This window comes from Ctenopharyngodon idella, chromosome 2, assembly GCF_019924925.1.
Source record: "Ctenopharyngodon idella isolate HZGC_01 chromosome 2, HZGC01, whole genome shotgun sequence".
NCBI lineage: Eukaryota > Metazoa > Chordata > Actinopteri > Cypriniformes > Xenocyprididae > Ctenopharyngodon > Ctenopharyngodon idella.
In genome coordinates, this window is record NC_067221.1 from 2667751 (window position 1) to 2687667 (window position 19917).

The 19917-nt window shown below is 37.4% G+C and overlaps 2 protein-coding genes across 6 annotated transcripts in view; one reads left to right on the plus strand and one right to left on the minus strand.

The window, feature by feature from the left end:
* spsb4a (splA/ryanodine receptor domain and SOCS box containing 4a) overlaps nucleotides 1-19917 on the plus strand; it is an 84725-nt gene that overhangs the window by 54299 nt on the left and 10509 nt on the right. The window lies entirely within an intron of this gene.
* Nucleotides 6028-8199, minus strand: zgc:136870 (uncharacterized protein LOC664693 homolog). Its single transcript, XM_051874269.1, has 2 exons — nucleotides 7838-8199; nucleotides 6028-7220 (listed from the first exon to the last, which is right to left on the minus strand). The coding sequence occupies exons 1-2, from the start codon at nucleotides 7863-7865 to the stop codon at nucleotides 6457-6459; spliced, it is 792 nt and encodes a 263-aa protein (XP_051730229.1). The 5' UTR covers nucleotides 7866-8199; the 3' UTR covers nucleotides 6028-6456.

Sequence of the window (19917 nt, forward strand, 5' to 3'; positions counted from 1 at the left end):
TTAAAGAAAAAATTTATGTCGGTATCAGTTAGTTAGTATCAGTTAGTTAGTTCCTAGACTTCAAGACTCTTAGAAGGTAAATTAATGTCAATATATTTTTGTTATTTAGCAAATTAGTTAGTGCCAAGTGCCTAGTTAGTTAGTTAGTTGTGCCAAGTGTCTTAGAATGTAAATGACTGTCAGTATCAGTTAGTTAGTTAGCAAGTTAGTTAGTTAGCAAGTTAGTTAGTTGTACCAAGTGTCTTAGAATGTAAATGACTGTCAGTATCCATTAGTTACTTAGTTAGCAAGTTAGTTAGTTAGTTGTGCCAAGTGTCTTAGAATGTAAATGACTGTCAGTATCAGTTAGTTAGTTAGTTAGCAAGTTAGTTAGTTAGTTGTGCCAAGTGTCTTAGAATGTAAATGACTATCAGTATTAGTTAGTTAGTTAGTTAGTTAGTTAGTTGGTCAGTTAGTTGGTTGATTAGATAGTTAGTTGTGCGAAGTCTTAGAATGTAAATGACCGTCGGTATCAGTTAGTTAGTTAGTTGGTTGGTTAGATAGTTAGTTGTGCAAAGTCTTAGAATGTAAATGACTGTCGGTATCAGTTAGTTAGTTAGTTAGTTAGTTAGTTAGTTGGTTGGTTAGATAGTTGTGCAAAGTCTTAGAATGTAAATGACTGTCGGTATCAGTTAGCTAGTTAGTTCCAAGGAAAAAAAAATGTATGTCCTTTATACACATTGCTGTAAACATCTATCCACAATTCCATCTGGTACAGGGAGTGAATGAAGAGCACCTGGCATAAGTAGAGAGGGAACAAACAGATGGATAAAGAGGTAAAGAGAGGACAGAGAAGTGGTCTTTACTCTTTTCAGGACAAACAGCTTGGCTCCGTGTTAATTGAGAGCCAGTCATTAGAGGATTAGTTTGCTGGATCAAGTTTCAGCTAACACCATAAGGCCGCAGCCTCACCCACAGCTGTTACATTCATCCTTACATTACAACAATCACACACACACAAACACACACACAGTGAAGTCAAGGGGAGGTTAAAGACATGCACAGAATGCCTCCGTAATGTAATCAGAGAAGACGTTTGGAAACTGTTGAGTGGGTTTTTTTTTTCCACAGACCAAGCTGGCAAGCTGTCCAACGTAGGTACTGGATGTCTTTTTTCTGCCCTGGAAACATTTGGGTATGACAGATATGAAAGTGTGTTATTAAAGCATATCATCACTCAGCCATCCCTGAATGTTAGGGCACCCAAGGTTGGCTCAATACCTCAGGCTCATAATATGTTGAAATGAGACTTTGCCTCACAATTGCTGACCGTGCAGTTTGTGGGACTTATCCGCCTGTGTGCACCGCACAAAAACTCCACCATTGGCTCACTAAGCATCTTGGGTAATCTCCTTGAAGGCTTGTTTTGTCGAAAAACAAAGGGTAGACAGAAGCTGTTTGTTTAGTGTATAGTTGCCGGGTCTTTTACCAAGCTGAATAGTTGGACACGTCTGCACTGTTGCATCAAGCATTATTCATGCACACTTCTGGATCGAACCCAACAAACGACAGAGTAACTATTATTTATTACACCTACAAACGGTCACAATAACCTTATCAATCACACGCTATTGTTTATATAGCCTTACAGTTTTATAAACTCTGGCTTTTGATATTGTGACAGCTAACCTCAGGCAATGCAGAAATCGGCGCCACCCGCTAGTGGAACGGATCCACGTTTGACTCTTTGATTCTTGCTTTTGTTCCCTTCCCACCCCACTTTTCAGCACGTTTTGTCCTTTCTGCACCGCTCTGCGATATTTGCACACCTAATTGCCTGAAGGAGTTTCCGTGGAAACAGACATCATTCAGTCACTGACAGAGACAAAGGGAGAGAGGAGAGTGAAGGAAGACAAAATCAAGAGAGACAGTATGTTCAGTGATTGAGCTGTGGAGGCTGTTAATAAGCCTGCCTGCTGGTTCCTGACTGACTCCAGCTCATCAGATTTGGCCGTTTCACATCCTTACACTTGCCCAACAGTAAGCCTCACCACTCAAATGAGAGAATGGGGTGACCGCAGACATGTAGACGTTTGGATTATGTTAAGCGTTATTATCCACAGAGCTTAAAATACAGGCCTCGACTTCCATTGCGTTCACTGTGTGTCTCCCTATATGTGTGTGTAGCAACCTTTAAGAGCATGTTGTATTTCAAGACCCTGATTCTACACTGGACATCGAGTGGTGACTTGGTATTAATGATCATTTCTCTAGTGAACTAACATGCTGTGGACACTAAATGACTTGCCTGAGGTAAATGTAATGCTACGTGAGATATTATTCTCAAGCTGTTTTACTGATGTCTTTCTGCGGTTGAAACACTGGTTGAGATATGCTGAAAAATTAGCGAATGGCTATCCTCACGCTTGAGTTCAGTAGCAGTGCATCTTTTTGACATGTATTGACACAGTAGATGTGCCGATCATTAGCATGACTCTTTTTCTCAAATCCTGATGCTCAGTCTTACACCTACACAATATCTGTTTGCTATTCTGTGGCTGTTTTGGATGCTGATCTGGTCAAAGGCTGTGTACAGAACCTCAAGGTGACCTGGGTAACATGTTGCATGTATATAAAGATGAATCACTGATGCAGTTTTTTTTTTTTTTTTCACAGTCTCCCTCATTAACTGTGAGAAACTTTGCACATTCAAACCACCAATGAAATAAAAATTGGATTTTCAATCTTAAACTGCAACAATGACTTTTTAATTAAGCTTTGTTTGGCTTATTTTCTAGTTAAAATGTCATAAAAAATCCTTTAAACATGACAAATGTACTTGAGAAGCAACACTGCATGAGATATGTGAGATGTGGAAATATTTATACTTCTTTTCAGAGAATGTTTATTTATACAAGCGTAATTTGTCTTAAGACTGATGACTCGCACTCAGGGGTGTATGCAAAATTGTTCAAAAAATGCTAGAATTTTCTAGAGTTAGAACACACCCCACCCCCATTAAAATAGATGTTATTTTACCTTAAAACAATTGCAAATATACGTTTTAAATCAGAAAGGAATGTTTTAAAGTCCGGTTTTATTATACCAGGTCACTTTAACAGTGAGTTCCAATCTCTCTCTCTCTCTCTCTCTCTCTCTCTCTCTCTCTTTCTCTCTCTCTCTCTCTCTGCCTTTATTTTTGCTCTCTGATCTATCGATTCTCTCTCTGCCTCCTCAGTCCTCTTCTGCTATGTGATCTAAAATCTATGGGAACATCTCTGTACAGCCATCATCCATTCCTCCAATCCTCTTTGTATATCATGTACACGTTCTGTTTGCTTTGCATATGTACAAGCCATAGTGAATGCAGTTTATCTGTGTTGTTAATTACACAGAAACCCTCCCAGTCATTCCTGAACTGACCTGTTGTTTAGCTGGACCACAGTGTGATAAATGCTGCCAACTGGAAAGTGCTCTTGAGCAGAGCTGCTGCCGTGAAGGGGTATGGCAAAGGTTCAAATGCTGAGAGGCGGTTTATTCTAATGATGGCTTCATTATCTGCCTTCACCTACCCATTCAATGTCATTATTTAACTTCAGAGCTCTTCGTACAGTTTGACCGCCTTAGTAAAGAGAGACTCTTCTCTGATAGCACGTCTCTCTACTGTCCCCATACAGTACAGCATGCCTGTCAGCGGGAGCATTACACTCGCACACATAAATTAGCAACTATCAGCATATGTAAATGTGGGTGATTGGCTGAATCTGTGGCGGCGTGTTCGTGTCTGTCTTCGTGCAGCTCGATGTCTCTCTCATCATTCCACTCAGGCTTGTTTACCCAACCGAAACGAGATGATGTTTGACACCGCGTGACGCCGAGAGAGAGTTTGGCTTTGAACGCCGGGCCTCTAATGTTCCGCTCGCTCTCCGTCTTTGATCTGTTAAATGAAACGCCTCATCCTGAGTAGCACATTAAAGGAACTCACCTCCTCAGATTAAGATGACGTGCAAATTGTGGATCAATTAAAGCGACTGCTCGGGGCTTGGAGCTGTGATGACATGGCCATCAGTCACTTGAAAGAGGGCTGGGAAAACTCTAGATATGATGATATGAAGAGGGGTAAAGGTGAGAGATATGAGCGCGTACACGGAGACGAGATGAGAGCTGTCATGTGTTAAAATGAATTAATCAAATGAATGAATCATGACGACACGTGTGAGCACTTGTAGACATCGGATCTCTTTCTTTATACTGTCCTGTACAATCTAAGAAAAGCTTGTAAATAAAATATGAATGGATATGTAAAAGGAATTAAAAATAAAAAAAATATGTAAACGGAATTGAATCGTTATATCGTGGGTTTTGTGCCACGATATAACAAGAAAATAATACAAAACACTTAGGAAGACGCCTTGTTTAAGGTATTCACATTTATTCACAATTGTGTTAAAATGAAGAAATGGGAGTCAGATAAGACAGGATTTTGCCCCTCGTGGCATTATGTAAGATGTTGTAAAGTATCATCTTTGAGTTTGAACTGCCTGACCAGTTTCCTTATTGATATCGTATAACACTTGACTTAAAATCTTAAAAAAGTAAATATTTACAATAATATTTTTAATTTAACAACAGTGACTAATAAGTGTTTTAGTGAAAATGTGGGTTGTTGACATGAAATAATTTTGTTAAAATAATAATGATGATCATTTTTTTATGAACATTAATTTTTTACTGGTCACACTACTATACACTATACAATAAGGTCTCATTTGTTAACATTAGTTAATGCATTAATTAACATAAACTAAAAAGGCAATATATTCTTACAGCTTTTATTAACCCCTTTTATAATATTAGTTATGAGTTAAAATGTTCAGTTAGTTCACACTGCATTAACTAATGTTAACAGATGCAATTTTTGATGTATTAGTAAATGTTGAGATTAACATTAAGATTAATACAAGCTGTAGTTCATGTTAGTTCATGTTAGTTAACTAATGTTAACAATATATAATATACAAAATTAAATATTTGTGCTTTTAATAATTCATTTGTCACACCATGTACATATATATACAGATACACAGTGCTTCACAAATTTATTAGTCATAATAAAGAGAAAACACAAATATTTTAGATTTTAGGAATCTGTCAATAACTTGTTTAAAACCCTCTGGTCCTCTTCACGTGTTGGTCAAAAATGACCTTTTTATTTATTTATTTATTTATTTATTAATTGCAGTGAAACGAATGTACTATATTTTAGGTCGATAATGGGGATTTTATGGTACTAAATTATATTTACGCTGTAGTTATAATTTTTTTATTCACTTTTTGAGCGTATACCTGAAACTGAAATTTCCATAAATTTTGAATTTAGAGCACAGACCTAATTATGATTTCTTTTCAAAGACGACACTTGGCAAATTATTGCTGAAGTAAAAAAAAATTAACTTGAAAAAATTCTACAGAATTTTATGTTTATTATGAAAAATGCACAAAAATACTATTTAAAATTTTTATATAAAATATATATTTTTAAAATCATATTTTACTCTAAAACTGCAAGAAAATCAAAGCCATAAATCTAAACAAGTTGTGTTCCAAATTTGAGGTTGATATCTCAAAAAATGAGCTTCCAGTAAGATTTTATTTGGTCGCAGTATCAAAAGTTTTCACTAGATGAAATTCGTCTCTCATTCATTTCCAATGCGTCATTTTTGATTGCAAGGAGCACAAGTGAGACGATTTTTTCAGGACCATTTAACATTTTCGAATCATGTCCATGATTTGTATGTTTACATAGCAATTGCCAAAACCTTTTCCAAGTTTCATACCATCCGATAAAGTAAAAAATTCTTAAAGAAAAAATAAAAAACGTAAAATTTTTCGGTCAAAAATGACCAAAGAGCACCAGAGGGTTAAAACCAAAGATTTTATTGTCATTTATTAGGCAAATAATAAACTGAAACAACTAAATATTCTTTATTCATACATAATAACCAAATATTTTTATTTTGTATGGCGTCTTTTGGCCTTGATAGCAGCTTTTTTATTATTATTATTATTTATTTATTTATTTTTAGATTGTTTTTTTGTATTTTTCCACAGTCTCTCTTGTTATTGACTTCCAAATAGTTTCTAGTTGTTCCCAAAGACTTGCTTTTGATGAAACTTTTGTGCAATCTATCTTTGAATCCATCAAATCCCAACAATAATTATGTTTTAGCATTAGAAACAGTACCGTGACTGAAGAGTTTACACATACTGGTGTGGATTAACCATTACAGAAACATAAGAAATGATTCTGGTAATCACCAATACTGTTAGTTTAGGGCAGATGTGGCACAAACCTTACACTGGGTGGAGGTCTAATAAATTTGTTAAGCACTGTATGTATTCATAAAGCATACATAGAGTTCACTCTGAGTTCATTGCGAAACAGCAGTAATGTTGTGTAACTGTGTTTGGCAGCAGTTAGCCGTGGTAAACTAGTTTCAGTAGATTATCGTTCACGCTCAGACCGCCTTGACAACTGTGATTTGGAACTCCAGCCAGTCCTCGATTTTTACCCACTCTATCTTGCATCTCTAGTATCCTCTCTTTCATTTCCCTCTCTCTCCGGCTCCATTCCTCCTCCAGCCTGCAGTACATGTGTAGGGAGAAGTGCCAGTCCCCGTTCTCCATCACCATGTCCTCCGCGCGGTCCAGCAGACTAGAGACCTGCTGTCTGTCCTGCGGCGTCTTGTTGTTAAGAACGTGGTACCTGTACCTGCACCTCTCCATCAGCCACTGGAGATCCTTCCCGGACGTCTGGATGTAGTCCTGCACGCTGCAGTCGCGCAGACGGTCGCCCAGCGTGAACACGACCATGGTGTGGCGCCACACGCCCTCTGTGAGGATCTCCATGCGTTTCTGTATGACTGCTTTCTCGGAGTGGCTGAAGTGCAGTAAGGGAATGACCAGGAGCAGGACATGGGGTCCCGGCTCACACAGTGATAGGGCGTTAAATAGCTCCAGTTTCTCCTGTTTAGGGACGAGCTTCTCGTTTGTGCCCCATCCACAGGCATCCACGACCATCAGCTGTCGGCCTTCAGACTCTCTGTGTGCCGCGGCGCTGGCCGCTCCGCCCCATGTGTCGAACGCATCCTCACCCAGGAGAGTGTTGCCCACTGAACTCCTTCCTGTCCGCTTCTGACCCACGATTAGCAGCCTCAGAGGAGGGGCGGCATGACCGGGGCCTGTTGGAAATAATACATTCGATTTGAGGAGAAAAAACCATTTTCTTCATTGTTGAAAAGCAACAACTTTTAGTGCATGTTTACACAGGAAAGCAGAAGAAAAGTCCTGTGTAAACTATTTTAAAGTCACTTTAATTTCCGTTTCAAACTGTATATTCAGTTTATACTGCACTCTAAAAAATGCTGGGTTAAAAACAACCCAAGTTGGGTGGAAAATGGACAAACCTAGCAATTGGGTTGTTTTAAACTAACAAATGGGTTGTTTTAACCCAGTTGCTGGGTCGTTTTAACCCAACATTTTTTAGAGTGTGGTTTGCAACTACTAAATAAAAATATTAAACTCAAATTAAGTAGTATTTCTGCCACACTCTAAAAAATGCTGGGTTGTTTCAACCCATGTTTGGGTCAAATATGGACAAACCCAACTGTTGCTTTAAATTTTTTAATTAAATTTTTAAACCCTACAGTTGGGTTTGTCCATGTTTGACCCAACCATGGGTTGAAACAACCCAGCATTTTTTTAGAGTTTTGCACAGCCAGTCTATACCTAATGTGGAAAATAAAATAGAAAATATGAAATAATTTAACAAAAAAAAAAAAAGTCCAGACAGTCTTACCATTATTTTTCACATTCCCGTTGTCCATTAATGCTGTTTCCCAGTGCTTTTCAGTACACGTGTAGTGCAGTCCGAGCCCATCTGACAGATACTCACAAACAGTTCTGTGTGTGCAGGTTAGTCACATATTTGGTCGTTTACATGAGGAGGGAGTGATCAAAAGTCTCCTCCCACTTCTGCTTTCGCAATTACAGATAAGCTATTTTAATTCCTCTCACCTTTGGCAGTACGGTTTATTGCTTCCACTATAAGCTAAATATATCTGTAAAGATATGTTATAAACTAAAGAAAAGTTGTACAAACATTTATTATTATAGTGTCATACAAAACAGGAAAAGCTGAGCACTGTTTTTAAGAAGTGACTTAAAGTGAAGTGGTTGTTTTGGTTATAAAGTCACGTGACTGATATGAAGGCCACAAGCAAGTAATGTGCCAAAACGTGACTGAAAAAACTTGTTTCTCCAGTCAAACAAAACAAACACTGTGCCTTATTCATGATGACACACCAGCAGAACAAAAACTAGACCTTTTTTGTGCAAATTGCTGTTGCAAATTATAATTTGTACGAATGGATTTGTGAAGGATTTACGCAGGAATTCATTCTGCTCATGTTTCGTTAACAAGGTCCAGTGTGTGAAATCTCACAGCGAGATTATTTTACCTTCACTTCAAGCACATTCAGTAACAGTAATATTAAATGCAATATATTATATTTGGGCATGAATATTAAATTATGTGAAATAAACGTGACAGGTTGTACTTTATCCTGTAATAGACCAGACTGTTGTTTTACTCAGTCTGTGTGACTTTTATTATTAATTATTAATAGGATTATTAATTTTGAAAACAAGATCTGAAATCGCTTTTCAAAATTTGGGTATTTGATTCTGTTAATTATTGATATTATATGATACACAATTTTAGATTTGTTTTTATGAATGCATAAGGGAAAGTGAATATTTTAGGTATATATATATATATATATATATATATAACCATTTTATTGGGAATTTTTCACTTTTTGAATCACCTTTATTTTGCAGTTCATTTAATAAGTGGTGTGGCTGAATTTTTAAATGTGCAATATTCTGTGCAGTCTCTAAAATAATTATTATTATGTATTAAAACATGGACTATGATTGAAAATTGAAAAATGTGGTTTAAAAAATTTAGATCAAGTATAGCCAAGTATGTAATGCAATATTCATGAGAAATGTACAGAAAAAATCAAAATTTAAAACTTAATTTAAAAATCAGTAATTGAAAAGTCCAAATAAAAGTAAATACCTCAAATTAATGCAATTAAGCTCATAATCGTAGTAAAATATGTGGTGTATGCTGATTATAATCACAATAAGCAGGCATGTAAACACTTTAATCGCATATATTCTACTCTGATCAAAGTGGACATTAATTGTGCTTTACTGCTGAAGTCATTGGCATAAAGGAAGTAAGTTCCAGACTTAACAGCTTGCAACCACATATTTATGTGCAATAACAATTAACAAGAACTGTACGTGTAATCAACTAGGTTATAGTTGTGTTTTACAGCTGTGTTTTGTTTTTAGGATTAATTTAACGTGATATATCCGCTCCATGAGAGTGTTTTCTCACTGGTAGCTGGTAAATGATTGGCTAATGATCATGCTGTCTGGTTGTAAGAGCTCGTGGCATTGTTTTGATATTTAAAATGCGTTTAAGTGCTGTTTTGTTCCTCTACTCACTTCCCTGTTTCTTTATAGTCACTTGCCTCTCATTTAAACCTACCCTAGAGGAGGATCTGCACACCACGTGAAAGACAAAGAACGAAGTGTAAACAGAGGCCTGGCGGAGGAGCGATGGCATCTGAGTTTTGAATGACTCACGTCTTTAGGAGGGAAAAATCTTTTTGGTTTGAGCTGAGGAGAGAACAGATGAAAGGAGGATATGAGAGGAATAAGGAAGGAATATCTGTGGGCTGTAGCTCTGAGCCAAGACACATGGCATTTATTTCCCAGCATGCAATGTTCTCACTTCGCACTCACTTTTTTTGTACCGTATGATAAACTTTAAAGGAGTTCTGCTTTTTTTTTTTGCAGTGCTAAAGTGTTGCTCTACCCTTCAGCTGTGTGTGTGTGTGTGTGTGTGTGTGTGAAAGAGAGAGAAAGTGAGACATTTAACCTTTATGTATTTGAAAGTCAGTGTCTTCTTTTCAGAGGGAGAATTTCATTTTGCACCCACCATTAACAGGGTTTATTTTAACATGCTTTTGCATTGTTTTAGCACAGAGCAATTATGTGAATTGAACAAAGGTACAAAGACTCCTCAAAATTTTGTTCTGAAAGCAATTTGCGTGCAGAAGTTCTCGCAATAAAACAGATTACAGATGCTTCGTGAATAAAACGCTTAAATGCAAATTAGTAAATTCAACCCAGACTGTTTTGTGTGTTCCTCTTCCTCTTCAGGACTTGATTTGCTGATCTGTCCCCGTCATTTTGGCCCTGTTTACAGCTGGTATTAAAGGTGACCAATTATGCCCCCCCTTTATTTCACAAGACGTAATGTAAGTCTCTGGTGTCCCCAGAATGTGTCTGTGAAGTTTCAACTCAAAATACCCCACAGATCATTTATTATAGCTTGTCAAATTTGCCCCTGTTTGGGTGTGAGCAAAAACACACCGTTTTTGTGTGTGTCCCTTTAAATGCAAATGAGCTGCTGCTCCCGGCCCCCTTTCCAGAAGAGGGCGGAGCTTTAACAGCTCACGCTTCGGTTGCTCAACAACAACAAAGCTGGAGAATCTCACGCAGCCAAAATGAGGATTGTCAGTAACGGTGTTCAGCCTTACATTGTTCAAACTGGAGTCGACACTGATGGAGAGACTCAGGAAGAAGTTACAACTTTTAGACGTTTCTGAATGGTTAGTGGATAAATTTATGTAGTTGCTGTGGAGTTGATTCAACTCATCGACTAGCATGTGTCGTCATGTTAATCTTTTGTGCAAATCCAGCATTGAATTGACCCTCGTTTGTGAAGCAGTCCGGCGTAAAATGACGGCATGTCAACAACACTCTACTACAACAACTCTTCCTCTTCTCTAAAGCAGCCCAACATGTCCTCGCCCCCTTTGTTGAGTGTTCTCAGGGGCGGGGTTTATGTAAATTTTGGGGTTTGTGATGTCACTAACCTGGGAAGAAGCCTGTTCAGCTGTTTGTTTTAGTCCTTAAAAAGTGATTTGTGTAAAAGTAAATATCTCCCTTTGCATTGAACTTTGAGCGTCGTAACTTTGCAGATGTTGTTTATGCTCAAACAGCAACATTACACACTAACTGAAGTTCATAATCATAATCAAGGACCCCTTTAAGATGCGTTTTGGTCGATTGGATCACAAGTAGACAAGGGAGACTGTCTTTTGTCCACTTTCAACCACTTCTGTCCTGATTTCTTCAAGGGGAGGGTCTATGGGAGGGTAAATGTATGGGCTTTTTCAAATCTTTCAATCTAACGGACAACATCATCACGCGCAATTTACATATGAACATGCCCGGAGACGACGGAGAAACACATGGAGAGCATCAGCTTTCATTTCTGCTCTGACAGCCTCAAGAGCAGCCGAACGCTCTGAGTGTGTGTTAGGAATCAGGAATGATGAACAACATTGTGCTTGGTACGTTTTCATCTTCAAACCAAACTCGGGTCCTCAGCCGACAAAGTTTAAATCCCGTCTGGCTAGAGCTCTTCTCATAATGTTTAGGTCTCATTAGGTCAGTAGACGGGGAGTAGATGGTCTTTTGTGGCTGTTTGAACACATTCAATCACATGAGCATCTACACTATGAAAGCGAACTGGTCGAATGAGTTTTCAACTTCCTCTGGAAGTGGTTGAAAGTGGACAAGCTCAAAACGTTTTACACCTGTATTTAGTGTCCACTTGTTATCCGATCGACCAAATACCAGGTGGAAACAGGGCTGTAATCTTGCCTACATCTGGCTATAAGTTTTCTTTTTCTCAGTATGTACTGACAGATTTATTTTTTCTCGGGTTATGCTGGTGCAGAGTGTCTTGAGTTTCAGGTCTTTGTGTTATTCCCTCACAGGGACCCAAATATGAAGCAGCATATTATCCTCTTCAGAACAATATGGCTCTCACAGTCACATACTCCTCGTGTTCCTCATCTCCCCCAGAAACACACACTCACAGATAAACACACACCGTCCTGTTTTGTGTCAGAACTCAGTGTTTCAGCACAGCTTCCTGGATACTTCTCCAGACTCTTAACATCTGGTTTTAAAATCTGTGATCAGATCATGAGGGTCCACAGGGTCCAAAATGTTCGTGTTTGTAGTGTAAATTCTAATGGGTTCTGATGCATCTTGGACAGCGGGAAAGGACCTCCATGCCAAAACAAGCACTTTTGACTTTGCTTGCTGTCTACGACTTTAAAAATAATGTGAAACATGCACATCCGTAAGTTTACAGCTAATACAGCTTCTAGGCTGAATTGACAATGTCACATTTTGCACTGTATTTTTAACATGCAGTGACACACTGACTTAGTAAGTGATGGACAAGTGCATACCAGGTTTAAGTGGCTCAGTTGACCACTAATAATCAAATCACCTGACATAGATGTTAATACAGCAGGGCCTTCCCTAATGATACTCCCTCCTGCGGGCATCATCACTTTTCTATATGTACACATTTGTTGTGAACTGTCAAACCCAGTGCATTACTATGGCAAGGTCACAGATAACGGCTGTGCCTATAGAGCTCCGCTAGTGTGCTTAGAAACAACTGTTTCAAAGATTTAATGCGTAAGCTGTTTGTCACGGTGAATGCCGCTAAATGTCAAGGTGGTAAGCGCTTGACAGCTTGTCTGGGTTTTGTAGAGGTTTGCTGCTTCATTTATTATGTGTAATATTGCACAGACCTGCTCTACCAGTGCCAGCGGGCTTCTGCTGATCGCTGCGTTATTTGGTCTAAAGCATCCGTGTACTTTATGCACTATTTCAAAACTTAGTGAGCTAAATAGGCAGCTGACTTTCAAGGGAACATCATAAGCATTATAAGAACCTATTAAGTGGGCAATTTGAAGTGCTTTATGTAGGGAACAACTTTTTGCCAGTGTTATTTTAATATTCTTTATATACTGTTATAGTATATGTTAATATTTTGAGCTAGCTTTTATTTTTCTGATGTGCTTTTGTCATTTTTATCACTTTTTATATTTCTATTTAGCTTTATATTTATTTTAGTTTTAGGGGGCATTTACACGACACAGTTTTCAACTAAAAACAGGCATTTTTGTGTGCGTTTTGGCCAATCATTTACACGATAATACCGTTTTCGGCCCTGTAAACGCAAACTTCAAAGTGCAAGTTTTTCAAAATGATACCGTTATCGTCTCTATGTAACTACAAAAAGGCGTATTACGTGTTCAATCTGTAGGCGTGTAGTGTTTCTTTACAAAGTGACATCGCCATCTACTGGCCTGGCAGCAGAATACAGCGTTTTTAATCGTTTTCGCGGATCCGTGTGAACGGGGATCATTTTAACAATGTTGTCGTCTGTATGTGAAACTTTTCAAAAATGCAAAGGAAGTTTTTAGCACATCGTTGTCACGTAAACGTGCCCTTAGTAATTTTAGTACTTCAATTTAAACTTATGTTTCTAATTTTCATTTAAATCAAATCTCTTCGATTTCAATTTCACCTATAATATTTAATATTTTTATTTCAGCTTTATTTCAATTAACAAAAATGATTTGTAATAGTTTTAGTTAACAATACCTGCTCTATGCACTACAACATTGGAGATTTAACATTTTATTTTAATAGAAGTTGACATTGGCATGATGCTAAGCTAATTCTATGATACTTTCTTAAGGCGAGACACCCCAGGTGAATAGGGTAAAAAAATTAACTAATGGATATCACCATACTTCCCCAGCTGATTGATTACATTAAAAATTGCAAACATTTTTTGTATTACAAGTTTTCTAAAATTGTATGTTTAAATATGCAAATGAGGCATTCTCTAATTAAATATGCGCTAATTTGCATACATTTCTAGAACAAAAATCTGAATATTGGATGACGTCAGGTTCAAAATTCTCATTTAATTTTTTGGACATATTAAATTCAAAGGTTTTTACAGAGGGAATTTTGGATATCTCTTTTTATCACTCCATAAATTAGAAAATACTATCAACAGCCAGAAAAAAAATAATTTTCACAATTTTTAGGAATAAAATCAGGCAAATTATATATCAACAAATCCCTCTGTAAAAACCTTCAGAATATAGATAGGAATAAAACTGTAAAGTTTGGTGTATATAAGTTCTGCTGAAGTGGAGATTTCTGACTCAGAGCAGGAGAAAAAAATCATTTTGAGAAAACGGCCTTTAAAGATATTTACTGTAATTGAAATATATAGATGTAAATAGATAAAGTGCTATAAAATATACACTTAAAAGTGTATTTTGGATGTTTTCTTTCCACCAGTCCAGAAAAACGCTGTATGAAAAGCCAAAAAGCGCAAAATCTCAAAATGGACAGGTGCCTGAAAAAACAGTGTTTTTGCCTGTAGTGTCTCCCCTTAAGCATAAAAACACACATTGGGTAAATTAATCATTTTTTAATTACACAACAATTTTTATTGAAACTTTTTGGAATTGAATGAAACAAGTTTATTCATCAATTTTATTCATCAAAAGTTTATATTTAAAGGATATATACAGTACTATCTTATAATTTGGCTTAATCTAAGATTCTTAATTATCTTAAAAGACAGAATAATTCAGTTTTGGAACAGTATTTGAGTCATGAGTGTACATATGGTTGTATGATGTGATGTTATGGTTGTTTTCTGTGTTGTATGCTTTATATGTCTTCATTGTAGTTTTATTGATAAAGATTTCAGACTATGATGCTTATAAATGCTCCGTAGGCAGTTAATTGTTCAAGCTCTCACTGAGTTTGCTTTCTAGTAAGGTCAGAACATGCTTGCAATTTGAACTTTAAACTTTGCATTATCTTGCTGTTGCTGGTCTCTTAATGGTGATGCTTAAACAGTATTTGAACAGTCAACAGTATGGCTCAGCAAATGGGGCATATGAGGGCTAGGGTGACCGTATCGCTCTCCTCACTGTCCATCTCAGCCGGAGCCATTACCACACCGAGGCTCACATGGGCCTTCATGCGTACCGACCATATAAAACATGCATTAGTGCTGCATAATGCATGATTCCACGAAACGCTGCCCATTCTCTCATGGTCCAAAGTCATTGCTATTGTGCGACGTTGCTCGTGGAAAAGCAGGCAAGTGAAGCGTTTAGTACAAAGTGAAAGAATCCACCCAGAGCTTTAGTTATTTTAGTATTGATCTGAATTTAATGCTTTAAAGATTTTCTCCCCTGGTATTTGGTGTATAGTGTTTACCAAGGTTAATCATGCAGAAAGAAACACTCAAATGCAGCAAAAACAGAAGAGGAAACAGCAATGATCCATTGCGGTCCATTATTAATAGGGTGACGGTTCAGAGCACAACAAAAACGATGACCTTATGATGATTTTGCAAGAAATTTCAAACACTCATTTTCAAGCAAAAGTATTCATGAACTTTTACAGTGTAACATTTTTTTTTTTTTTAAATATAATAAATGTATGTTTAAAATATTATTATTATCATCCTTTTATTGTAAAGAAAGCAATGTTTAATATACAGTATCGTTCAAAAGTTTGAAAACAGTACTATTTTTAATGTTTTTAAAATAAGTCTGTTTCTCTTAAAAATATTTTTTATAACCTGTGATACTTTTTTCAAGATTCTTTGATGAATAAAAAGACAGCATTTATTCAAATTATAAAATCTTTTGAAACAATATACACTACTGTTCAAAAGTTTGGGGTCAGTAATTGTTTTTTCTTTCTTTTTTGAAAGAAATTAATACTTTTATTTAGCAAGGATGTGTTAAAAATGATCATATTGTTAGAAAGGATTTCTATTTTGAATAAATGCTGCTCTTTTTAACTTTTTATCATAGGTTTTTCAAAATTTTTATCAAAGTATCATAATATTTCCCCAAAATAATATTAAGCACTACAACTGTTTCCAGCACTGATAATAAATCATCATATTAGAATGATTTCTGAAGGATCATGTGACACTGAAGACTGGAGTAATGATGCTGAAAATTCAGCTTTTCGTCACAGAAATAAATTATAATTTAAAGTATATTAAAATAGAAAACCATTATTTTAAATTGTAATAATATTTCACAATTTTACTGATTTTTCCATATTTTTTAGTAAATAAATGCAGGCTTGATGAGCAGAAGAGACTTCTTTCAAAAATACTACAGATAGTAATGTTTCCAAACGTTTGACCTCCTGGACACCTGAATTCTCATTAATTCATATTGGGCTTGAGTAGTACAGAACTGTTGAGGGGAGAGATGAGAAACGTTAAAGACTGAATATAGATAGCTTTTCAGAGACGCGCCAGACATATTTGTCCCACAGTGAGACTGAGAGACACAACACACTCATAATCCTCTGAAGGTGACTCGTTTTGATCCACATACTCACACACAATTCTAAAGCAAACAAACACGAATCTCTCTGCTCCCCTCTTTGAGCTCACGCAGTGGGTGTTCCACACTCACCTTTGTTTCTCAGAGAGGAAGGCTATTTTAAGTTAGCCCACCCCTTTCTGGAAGGAAGCAATAAAATTGTAATGCTAATGAGTGAGGTGCAGAATTAATATCTGAATCATTCAGAGTTTCCTGATTTAGAATAATGAAAGTGGGAAGCTTTGAATTTGCTTCTGGTTCTGTTCATTTATAGCCACAGGTCCACAGAGAGAGAACGCCCGCTCTTCCCGCTGCGCCCGTGATTCATTACCTGTGGCAGACATTAGCATGTAGTGACTCATTTATGTCTTAAATTGACTATTATCTAAGTGTCTAAAAGTCAATTCTCCTGCTGGGCCACATTAATGGTTTGCTGATCTGGAATATTTAAAGTTATGAATTACGGCTGTCATGGTGCTAATGTTTCTCTGATTAGGCAGTGTGATCAGGTCTGCTTGATGTATTACTGTTCAATTATACCCTACATTAAAGGGGACTGATAATGCAAAGTTCACTTTTACATGGTGTTTGAACATAAGTGTGTGTTGGAAGTGTGTGTACACAACCACCCTATAATGATAAAAATCCACACACTCCTTTTTAATCCCCATAAAACCTCAACAGTCTCACAGAACAAGCCGTTCGCAGTATGTCACATTGCTCAGGCCCCGCCCACGACTGCTGACGGACACTGTCGTATTAGCATAGCCCCGCCCTGAGCGAGTTGTACACTGTCCGCCATTGTCTCGTCAGCTGTAGCGACATGAATGTCCGGTGAGCGATTGAGGTGTTTTGTTGTTGGATGTAAGAGTGAACATAACAGTCTTCATTTACTCCCGACATCTGAGCCGCTGAAGACACAGTGGATTAGTTTGATTTTGAAGGGAATGAGCCACAGATCTAATATACACATGTGATTTCTGTCCCTGCTGTTTACGTTCACAGACATAACCCACTGTGTTTATGTGAACTTTGTGTGTTTTTGACAGTTTAAACACAATAAAACGTGAAAGAGAAGTTAGTTTAATACTCATGTGACGTGCCGTCTGACGGACAGCTTTCTGTGCGCGTGCTTCAGATGTGTGCGCTCAGAAAACCATAAATTAGAAGTTTAACTGATATAGCTTTAAAACACATGCAGATAATAAACTTTCATGATGAAGAAGAACTGCAATGTCCATGAGTGTGATCGCGAAATAGATGATAATCAAAACCAAACAGATGTTTTGTTAGTTTTTGGCAGAGTATCCGAGGCATGAGCTGTACAGGCTCCACCCTCTTCTGAAAAGGGGGCGGGGAGCAGCAGCTCATTTGCATTTAAAGACACATGCACGAAAACAGCATGTTTTTTCTTTCACTCAAAAATGGGCGTTTACAACATGGTATAATAAATGATCTGTGGGGTATTTTAAGCTGAAACTCTCTCTCTCTCTCTCTCTCTCTCTATATATATATATATATATATATGGCTTGGAATATAATGGACAGGTAACTTTATGGTGCTTTCCTGTAATTTTTGGAGCTTGACAGCTTCTGGTCACCATCCACTTTAATTGTGGAAAATAGAAAAAGGCAGCTCTGACATTTTTCTAAGCATCCTCTTTGATGTTCCACAGAAGGAAGGAAGTCATAAAAGTTTGGAACAACATGAGGGTGTTTACATGATGACAGAATTGTCATTTTTTGTGTGAGCTATCTCTTTAAATCATATTATATCTATATCTCTACATACAGAGCCTTGTGGGTTAGTCATTGAAACTTCAGGACGCATTTGGATCTCTGTATCTGTCTGTGTTTCTCTTGCTCAGAGGCTACTGGGAAATATAAACTTGTGCTTCCAACTCTGTCTGAGTGCTGTTGGGAATCTGTAGGCGGATGGTGTGTATCTGGCTCCTACTCGTGTGCCTGTGTGTGTTTAAGTATATCTCAGTTGCTTTGTAATGTTTGTACTGTGTGTCTTTGATTAAAGTTCCTGTTTTGAACTAAACAGGCCCTGCTGACTGAAACGCATATTACATGTTAGTCAGTTTTCTAAGTCTGGATCCGTTACATCCTATCTGGGCTCCCAAAGAGGAGGCTCTGCCATCCGTCGGAGCCCATTTCTAGCCTATGATGAATCTGTCTATTACAGAACTATCTATTTCTTCTAGAGAGTTTCTCTTTCCTCGTGCCCTGCCCTCTGCAGCCCCCTGTCATCATGACAAAGCTGTTTACCTGGCCTTCCAAAACTTTTTGGGCTTCAAAAATATAGCGCCATCCAGTTCCATTATAAGCCAGTTATTATAGTTTATAAAGTTTTAAATATGGATATTTTTCTTACAAAAACCCATCGCTTCACTTCAAAATGCCTTTATTAACCCCCTGGAGCCGTATGGATTACTTTTATGATGGATGGATGAGCTTTTTTGGGCTTCAAAATCGTGAGCGCCATCCAATACCATTATAAGCCAGTTATAGTTTATAAAGTTTTAAATATGGATATTTTTCTTACAAAAACCCATCGCTTCACTTCAGAAGGCATTTATTAACCCCCTGGAGCCGTATGGATTACTTTTATGATGGATGGATGAGCTTTTTTGGGCTTCAAAATCTCGACCCCCATTCACTACCATTATAAAGCTTGGAAGAGCCAGGATATTTTAAATAAACTTTGATTGGTTTCGTCTGAGAGAAGATAGTCATATACACCTAGGATGGCTTGACGGTGAGTAAATTGTGGGGTAATGTTCATTTTTGGGTGAACTATCCCTTTAAAAGCTTAATCATGTTTGCAGGTCTGAACACTAGGATGAAAAAATAAACCATGGTTTAGGTTCAGTTAGTCAGGGGATAGTTCACCCAAAATGAAATCTTCTTAAAGAATATATTTTGAAGAACCTTTCAACTGTTTCTGTCCTATACAATGGGGTCCAAAACAACATTGTATGGACAAATATCTCATCAGTATCTTTCAAAACAGAAGAAAAAAGTCATACATGTTTGAAACGACATGAGGGTGGTGAGTAAATGATGACAGATTTTTCATTTTTGTGTAAACTATCCCTTTAATAACAATTCACTTTTTGTAGAATAAGTGCTTTGGGGTTTTAAACAGCGAGCCAAACTTGGTCTCCAAGCGGCTGTTGTTCTGAGGATTTCTTTGCAAAATGTTGGCGTTCTGGAAGATTCTGTTCTGCAGCTCTCAGCGGGAATGTCTGAAACATTTTCATTTCTGTTCACTGATGTAAATTCCCTACAGCACCATCACTGGATTCAGTCAGCTGGTCGATTGATTCGAACTAATTGAATCATAATAGCTCAGTCATTAGGTGGCTTCTGAGCAAATGTTGGCGTTTTGTACGTCTTTCGACACGTGTGTGTTGGGCTAGAGGTATTTGTTCTTTCCACTGTCCACTGTGCCCATAGAGAGCGCACATCTTTTGAAGCGGCAGGGTTCAGGCGTGCTGACCTCACTGTGTGTATCTGTGCACAG